Here is an 8,896-nt window from a genome sequence, read left to right on the forward strand (position 1 = left end):
TACAACATGGCACTATTAAAATTTGACCAAATTACAATTGCATTAAATTAACTTGGGGATAGGCATAGCAAGTTATTCACATCTTGGTCTGTTCAGACTTTGAATTGGGACAACCTTTAATCTCATAATCCATATGCATTATAAATGCTCTTAACGAGTTCAAATGTGGGGAAACATGCTTCTCATCTATTGCAAAATCTTGGTACAGGTCAGGTAACAGCAAAAGCATGGAATAACAACACTGACCAAATACAACAATAAGAAATATAATAACCCTACAACCAGGAACGTCTAAAAGAACTCGAAGTCCAGAAACTTGCCTCCAGACTTCATATCTGCCCCTACCATCTTCTTACTGCTGCTCCCCATCCCTTCCACCACCCCAAACTTCGCCGGCAGCTCAGCCTCGACCGGCCTTGGTACTTGGGGAGGGCTGCTGCAACGTATCAGTGCCCAGTTCACACCCTCAAAAAAGGGATGCTGCTTTAATTCAGTAGCTCCTCTCTTCACACCCAGTCGATGCTGGGGCTCCTTAACTAGAAGACCTCTGATTAGATCCCTGCTTGCATAACTCGTAGAGGGAGACTCTGGGAACCTAAGCTGTTGGCCAACCACATTGAACAAAGTCGCACGGTTACCCGACCCCTTGAACGGTGTCCTGCCGTACAAGAGCTCATGCAGGAAGATGCCAAAGGTCCACCAGTCAACGGCGCTTCCATGGCCTTCCCCTTTGATGATTTCAGGGGCTAAGTACTCGTGGGTCCCCACAAAGGACATCGATCGAGCAGTTGTGGGCTCAGCCACAAGCTCGGGCAGGGTGGCAACCTGTGGGCGATGCTCCGCCCTTGGTTTCCTGGTGTTCTTCTTGCTTTTCTGATGGAAAAGTTTGGGGATGAAGCAAGCAGGCTGAACACAGACTGCTGAAGGCTCTATGCAGGCAGGTTGGACACAGAATGCACCACCTGCCCCTTTAGGATCATGATCAAGGGATGAGGTTTTAATTAGTGTCGGTGATACTGTGCACCTAAGAGAGAGATCAAAATCTGAAAGCATTATGTGGCCATCATCACGGACAAGAACATTTTCCGGCTTCAGATCTCTGTAGACAACTCCCAGCATGTGCAAATACTCTAGAGCCAGAAGAACTTCTGCAGCATAAAACCTGTACAGATGAACGAAGGAGATTAATCTTCAAAAATATTCTGGTAGGTTTCATGAATTGTATCAACAAAATGGCGATGGATACTGCTAAAATAGCAGAAGCATTTTCAAATTTAGGGTGATCAAACTACTGGAATTTGATATTAGATAAATTAATCTTTTAGATGAAATATACACTCCATTGAAGTCAACAAATGATGTGCTGGCAGAACTTCTTCTCAAGTTATGCAAGGAATTCTGAATTTACTACAGATGCAGAAGCATTGCATTAAGAATCAGAAAAATGGCAGTTTAAACAGTATTGAATACTTAATACTGTTTGCTTGTTTAGATAATAAATGGTGATACCTCAGAACATTCAAGAAAAAAACCGATTACTAAAAGTGAAGAGGAAAAATATAAACAAGACCAAGAATTTAGTAAACAACAAAAGAAAACCAATTGTTATGAAGAAAAAAAGAGAGAGAGAAAGAGAGAAGACCCCTGCACCTATAGGAAGTCGGATTTTTGTAAATCATGGATTCTAAAGTTGGAAAAGTAAGACAAACATTTATGCATCCCTGAAGGCGTGAGCATAAAGGCTGTGCACATGTATAACCAACCATCAATAATAATAACAGACAAAATTGCGGTATGCAAGAGAAAAAAATATTGCACAGCTTAAATAGGTGAATTTAATGGCTTAGATACTGTTCAGATTTGTTCCTTTGACGGCTAAATCTTCCACAGTAATTCTTAAATTTGTAGGTCAAATAAGATATGCGAAAAGACTTTATCACAAATTTGATAGAAGGGATTCCAGTTTAATGATTACCTTGCTGCATACTCAGAAAAGTGTTTTCCGGGCTGCCTCTGTCTCAGTGTGTGCAAGTCACCACCAGGACAGAATTCCATGACTAAACATGAGAATCTGTCAGTCTCAAAATGTGTATATAGAGTCGGAAGGAATGGGTGATCCAGAAGCTGGAGAATCTCTCTCTCAGTTTGAGCTCTGTTCAACTTCTTCCTGCTTGCCAGGGATGCCTTGTCCATAACTTTCATTGCAAAGTAGCACCTTGTGCCACTTAGTTCTGACAAATAAACACTTCCAATATCACCACATCCAAGCCGTTTGAGCAATCTAAAATGGCTCATACCCAATATACCATCTCGAGCCCGAATAGCAAGAATGGCCTTCCACCTTGGATCATTCCCCTTGTGAGGCTTAGTGGCACTTCCAGTGATGTTACTCCAGCTACTGTCATCACTGAGGCCACTGCTATTGCTTGCCCTACTCATGCTAGTTTTTGCACTTTCAAGCGAATCACCTCTAACACTACCCTTACCGCTCTCACAGTTCCTTTCAACACTAATCATTCCATCGCTAGTAACCCCTTCACTCCTGTACGTGCTTGTGCAGCTATTCACAATGCTCATAGCAGTTGCCACACCGACGCTGTCGATGCTGCTGTGAGGACTAACGTTGCCACTGGGAGGGAGTGAAGCATCCCACACACACTCCTTTTCTTCAGAGTCTTGAGGGAAGATCGTGTTCTCCATGGTCTGCGATGCTCGGGGAACAGATAATGGAGAAGACGCACCACCCAAGTCATTAGGCTCTTCTAGCAAGCTTTCGCCAGGGGATCGAACTGCCACATTTGGTTTCACACTGGGGACTTGGATTGAGAGATCTTCTATAAAAGGACCTTTCACAGACAGGCCTTTCATCAAGCAACCCGCTTCGGACTTGTCTTGATCCATCGCTACGTACACCGTCTTCATAAGATCCATATCAATAGGCTCTGGCGGATGGCTTGCCCCAGAGAAAGAACTCATTGGCCCATCTTCGGATGAGTCAATACTCCTGAAGCTAGCCACCTCAATTTCTAAATCCTTCTCTTCTGGGTATGTGCTCATTCCTTTCCATGCTGTTGTTAGAGGTACTGGTGGTCCTAAAGTTTGAGATTTCTGAGCTGCGGAGGAACCTTCTTGACCTCTCAAACCATTTCTTTGCAAATCCGTTGCCTGGGCAATTGTGCGGAGCTTAGTGGGCAATATTTTTGACTCGGGAATCCTATCCATCTCCATCGGATCTTTAACATCACCAATATACAAGTCAGCGACTTGCTTCGCGAATTAATCGAAATGTAGCAGATGTTGACCAAATTTGACCGAATCTCGAGATGGGTTTTCCTCCTAACTCAAGGATTCGGAGCACCCGTGAAGTTTTCTCCTCTTTCCGCAGACCTAAGTAGACACAAGAAAACGATTCACTCAGTACAAAAAGCACCATAACCGTAAACATCTTACAGATCTTTCACATAATCAAACGCAGCTGAAACAATCTCAAAGAAAAAAAGGAAATCTTTGCCTTCGCATGCACGAAAATCCCAAAAGAAAAAATAAACGGTAGGATATAAACTTTAATTCCCAAAGAAATCAGAGAGAGACAAGAAGCACACCAAATTCCAACCGATCAAAGTACATTTAGATCCTCAACACAAGAGAGAAGCAAAATGAGAGCTTTTCTCGTAATACGAGCAGAAGAACAACTCGAAGATCCGGAGTGAAAGAACCGGAAATTTACCACCAAAAAGCTAACAAAATTGGGTCGGCGCCCCTCCGAACCGGAGAAGAAGGAGATCCCGAGATTAGGGTTTCGAGATCCCGAGCTAGGGTTTCTCGGGTCCTATGCACTCGACTTCCTCCTCTAAGCCTTTCTCTTCCCTTCTCCGCAAAACCAAGACAAGAAGACAAAGGAAGCGAAGTGAGTGGCAGACGGTAAGTGTTCCTCTTTGTTTTCCTCCTATTTGCTCTCTCTAACTTTTACTACCCACTAATCCCTCTGCTAATACGAGATTAACTCTTTAATAAGTTTAGCGCGTGGGCCCTGTACGTAACTCCTTTTAACCTCCCGTCACCATCGCCTCAGATCACTACCGTCAGATCTTCATCGGTCGTCAGATAGCGACTGATAGTGACTCGGGCTTGCTTTGACCATCTGTCGGAGCTCAGTGCAGAGAAGGACAGCGCAATACCCAAGCTTTCGGTGTATTACACCATCACGGCCGTCGATACGTTTGATCCCGCGGAGTGGGGCCCATCTGGAGGGGAATTATAAGATCCGATGGGCTCTGCGATGCGTCCGAGAAAGATGACAAAGCTGTCGTTTTGGGACGACCGTCGTTTTCTTATTCCGAGCATAACTGCAACGTATCGCCTCTATCCCCTTTATTTATTCACGAGTTTCTGTGCGTCTATGGCGGATAGCATTATCACCTATCGGATTCGGCGCTCGCGAGGAATAGTCTTATTCCATGTGACTCCTACTATCCGTGTTCTTATTAAAACCCTTATTCATTCATTCAATCCTTTCGCTTGCACTCACAAGCATCACGACCAAACGAGTTATTGACGCAATTTGGATTTTTAGATAATGGACAGGCACTTTTTTTACTTTTAATATCTAATCCGTAGGCCTTGGGATTCTCCCAACCTAAACAAACTCTAATTCCTTTCTTTTTGACGAGGGCTAGGAATCGCTTTCCAGCATTAGACGTTGGATTCTTGGAATTAGGGAAAGGAACCGTTGGCCTGGGCCTCTTTTTATGATACCTTCCCACTTTAATCTGATAAAGCCTGTAGAGTAGTGGTGGTGGGCCTCGCTTGCTAATTTTTCCCTCCACCGAGTTGGATTCTTCTGTCTATTTGTCATTCTGCATCAAGGGATCACTCTCCCTTACCAGGCCCTCATCCAATCCAATCATGGAGGAGGATTACATTATGCAGAACACCCTGTTATCCTTCTGTAAGTGAGATTTTACCTTTTTGTTTTAAAAACATGGATAAGATTGTAATGGTTTCTTTTTTAGAGGTGAGTTTAATTAAATTATCACTCTTTCTTCTTTTAATATGTAGACCCACCAGGCTATTAAAAATAGAGAAAAGTGAAAATAACCAAAATAATTCTACGCTTATAATTGTGGATAAATTTTTCTTCTTCTTTTTTTCTCCGATACGTAATAATAAATAATAATTTATAAATAGAAAAGAAGAAGAGAAACTGAATGGAATGGAATGGATGTTTGCAACATTTTTTAGTAGTTTAAAGTTCTATGTGTAAACATGAGGATTGTATAAAATACGTGAATAATTTATAAATATCTCCTTTTGTATCGCTGAAGTCCAGTAGTTAGCCCGTGAATGATTTGGGCTTAGGCCTAGTCCTTTAATAGGTTTCTCCTTTTTCTCTCTCACACGCCTTCTTCCATCCCTGAGAAATATTGGTTAAATCCTTTAATAGCTTTTCTTGTTGTGATCATTTCTTTTTATTGCCTTCTACTTATGATCACAGAGCATGCATCTATAGATCATGATGATCTACTCCTAGTTGTCACATGGATGTGATGATGTTAATTTTTCAATTCCATGTCATTATATAGTGGGGTTGTTCGAGTTGATAACTTTTTGCTACTATTTGATTGTTATCTTAATCTGCAGGATTTTGGGCTATTTGTTGAAAAAATATAGTTAATTTCCTTCTCTTAGGTCTGATGGGAAACAAAGTGATATTTAATTTTAGTGGATTAAATGTAGAACAGGATAGTCTGACTTGCAACTTGTGTTTTTTGCTGGTAATTAATTAAACCAGTTATTGGAAAAGGAGAAAAAGAGTATTTGGAGATAGAATGTTGACAAAGTTCAATAGCTTAAGAAGTTCGTAGAATGATGCTTTATAGAAGCAAAAGAAAAGTGTATGAAGAATCTGTACTTGTCTTTCTCTGTTACTTCATCTCTTAATTAGTATTTCTCTCCTAGTTGCTGTCAGGAATCTTGCTTTTCTAGATGTTGTAGAAATGTACTTAGTGATCTTTAGAGTAGAAGATCAATGTACGTAACTGGGTTTGATTTTTTTGCTTTGGCCATGCATTACTTGAACTTTCGGAGACAAAGTGTATGGATTCAATTTCTCATCAAGTGGGTGGGAATTGGGATAATTAAGGAATACAGTAGATCAGCAATAAGGTTGGAACCTCGTAGGAGTATCAAGTTCAATAATTAATGCTTTGTCGACACGTTGTTGTTGAATTTATTCTCCCTCATACCCCAAAAGTCACCAATCCTTTCTGTGATCTGGCGACGATTTTAATGAACTTAATTGCTTCATAATATCGCTTAAGACTGCTGCACTGTAGTGTAGGTGCAATAATTTTGAAAGATGCTTGGTAGTAGAGAAGCTTTATTCTTGTAGATAATACACCAAATTGTATGATAACATCATTTCCTCTGAATGTTAGATCGCTGGCGACCAAAGGTAGAAACATCATCAAGCTTCAAAGATCTTGAGACTGTTTATGAAACTCGTCCCCCCAGCCATGTTCGTCGTCGAGACGTAATCAAGGAAGTCCTTGAAGCTACTCTCTCTGTATCTTCTGGGGTGTTGCTCATCCACCAGCTCCTGTGGAATGGACACCTTTTCATCTATTGGGAAGCCATGGATACTGGCTACGGAGATTCTAGCGTGCGAGTTGAGTACCGCCCTGTGGACGAGGCTCTTGTATCTGCCATTACTCAGAACCTCCAGGTGATCTCCTACGTGAACATGCAAGGTATCATAGCTTGCCATAACTCTTCTCCAGGATTTTCCATCGCTGTCCATGATCTGGAGGCCGTCGCAGCTTTGGAGCAAGATTGTGATTAATCCATAGTCTGAATGCGGCGCCAGTCCAACCATAACGTCTGACTGGGAATTTTTTGGGTAGCAGTTCACTGCAATCAGCTGCAACCCTTCGTCCAGCTTGCCTCTCAGATGAGTCTGCCCAAGCCCCAGGCTTTCAAAAATGGCATGTAGTAGCTGCTGGGCTACTCTCCTGACATCCACTGCATACTTCCCCATTTGTTTCCTGCGACCAAAGCAGCACATTTAGAAGCACTGCTGATGTTATCAACAATTGAAATGGATAAATGTTAAGATGATCAATATAAATATATATGCTGAGATTTTTTTTGTCTTTAATTCTTGTTTCCAATATATTTGCGACTAACCATCTCTGTTTATATTTGTTTGTTTCCCAGAGGTATTCCCATTATATTTTACTCTCCATTTTCTTTTAATCTTAAAAGAACATTGAGAATATTCGAAAAAAGAGTCGATGTGGAAAAGAAAAGTTAATAAAGGAACTTTGGAAATATTAAAGCATGCATCCTAATTGGTCCCTTTAAGCCACGTTTCGCCATCCTTTAAGAAAAAATAAATCTACTTTAGTTATTCTTACTTTTGTACCTCAAATCAACAATAGAAAAACAAAGAGTTTAGTTATAAATCATAATAATAATAATATAATACTTATTTTTAATGTGATATAAAGTTATAATAGGTAGATGATAAGATTCTAATGAACAGTGTTTCTAGTATAGAATAAGAATAAGAATAATTTGATATTTACTTACAAATCTACAGTAGTATTCATTAGTCTAGACAAATGAATTCCCCAAGGGGCAATAAAATAGGTGCTTAGAGAACTAGATTCCACAGGGGAATCTAAGAACCAACTTCCCGACATGTGCATGTTAGGAGATATGTTATACCTGTACTGCGGTGGATTTTGGGGCCACAAGTGGACCCAATTTTTGAGTGGATGGGCGTAGTGCTTTAAGAGTGTTCTCGACTTGCCCTCACTTAGCATCGGAGCTGCATCGTATCTCACTGGCTTCCTTATATCCTCAGATGAAAACTGCATCTTCTTCTCCACTGGCAACTCGAAGAAACCCGAAGCTGCTTCCAGGGCATCCTTGATTACTGACCTGCTAATCCCATGGTTTACAACCTAAACATATATAATCCATTAAAAAAAAGAAGAGCTCTGTAAGAGTCCTCGAAAATAACAAAATAAAATAATACTGTGTCGTGTAGCATTAAATGAGAAACCGTAACCAATTATAACCAATTGTAACAACCTTCGTTGGTGTTAACTTTAGCGACTTAGTAAAAATAGATGATAAATTAATATTAGTTTAAAGAGCTGTTGGTTAAATATATTTAACCTATAAAACTATTATCTTTGGCGGGTTTAGAAGTTCAAAATCCAGTAAAAAAGGAAGAACTTACCTTTTTGCGTCAAACGCTCATAGTGTCCTCATAGTACAAGCAAAATGCCGTCATTTGCAACTGAAACCCTTTATCATCAGAAGTCAAGATTAATTGCTCACCTGGAAGCATCCAAGTTTTTGGCAAGCTCTGCCAATGTCTTTGATCACCGTGGTCCTTGTTCTAGAGTGCAGTTGTTGGAAGTCTATCACCGGCATAGGAACAAATTCCAACTCTTTATCTGGACGAATGCCGCCTACCCTTTCCATGGCACTCATTTACGTACTCGACTACTCCCACAACTTGGGTGGTGATGCTAACAACTACGTACCTGAAACCACTAACTCTAATATATAGAGATCGAAACAATGGTATAAGCTCTCACGGTATACATCAAAAACTAGTTCAACTTCTCTACTCATTTATAGAGCAAAGCGTGTGAGGCCGATCCTATGCATGTAGCCATGCTATGGCGTGGACAGTGGACAATTGCAGCATTTATTCCAAGGAACGGATAGCCTTCGATGTATACCAATAGCTCCAAAAGGTATTCCTTATCCTTTGCAGTAGAGACAGACGATGGCCTATGCATTGAACCCGTTGCCACTTTGTGGTATTCTGTGAGGTCAGGTGGGGGACCCTCAGAGGAAGGGTAGCTTGGATGTGGTA

General features: G+C 41.0%; 2 protein-coding genes across 2 annotated transcripts; both read right to left on the minus strand.

The window, feature by feature from the left end:
• Positions 1–115: 115 nt before the first annotated feature.
• LOC140763531 (serine/threonine-protein kinase D6PK) lies at positions 116–3,979 on the minus strand. Its single transcript, XM_073101755.1, has 3 exons — positions 3,728–3,979; positions 1,976–3,387; positions 116–1,162 (listed from the first exon to the last, which is right to left on the minus strand). Exons 2-3 carry the CDS (start codon positions 3,226–3,228, stop codon positions 292–294), a joined length of 2,124 nt encoding a protein of 707 aa, XP_072957856.1. The 5' UTR covers positions 3,229–3,387; positions 3,728–3,979; the 3' UTR covers positions 116–291.
• Positions 3,980–6,021: 2,042 nt separating this feature from the next.
• Positions 6,022–8,661, minus strand: LOC140763532 (flavanone 3-dioxygenase 3). The gene is made up of 3 exons (XM_073101756.1): positions 8,350–8,661; positions 7,729–7,967; positions 6,022–7,043 (listed from the first exon to the last, which is right to left on the minus strand). Exons 1-3 carry the CDS (start codon positions 8,503–8,505, stop codon positions 6,467–6,469), a joined length of 972 nt encoding a protein of 323 aa, XP_072957857.1. The 5' UTR covers positions 8,506–8,661; the 3' UTR covers positions 6,022–6,466.
• Positions 8,662–8,896: the final 235 nt, after the last annotated feature.

Source organism: Typha angustifolia, chromosome 7, assembly GCF_048772165.1.
Source record: "Typha angustifolia cultivar Huaian chromosome 7, ASM4877216v1, whole genome shotgun sequence".
NCBI classification, from domain to species: domain Eukaryota; kingdom Viridiplantae; phylum Streptophyta; class Magnoliopsida; order Poales; family Typhaceae; genus Typha; species Typha angustifolia.

Bases quoted from the DNA above. Each gene is read 5' to 3' on its own strand.
- LOC140763531 (XM_073101755.1), bottom strand. From the start codon at position 3,228: ATGGAGATGGATAGGATTCCCGAGTCAAAAATATTGCCCACTAAGCTC. The intron at 1,163-1,975 runs GTAATCATTAAA...TCATCTGTACAG, and splicing joins TTTTCTGAGTATGCAGCAAG to GTTTTATGCTGCAGAAGTTC.
- LOC140763532 (XM_073101756.1), bottom strand. From the start codon at position 8,505: ATGAGTGCCATGGAAAGGGTAGGCGGCATTCGTCCAGATAAAGAGTTG. The intron at 7,968-8,349 runs GTGAGCAATTAA...ATATATGTTTAG, and splicing joins AAAAACTTGGATGCTTCCAG to GTTGTAAACCATGGGATTAG. The intron at 7,044-7,728 runs GTATAACATATC...CTTTGGTCGCAG, and splicing joins CAAAATCCACCGCAGTACAG to GAAACAAATGGGGAAGTATG.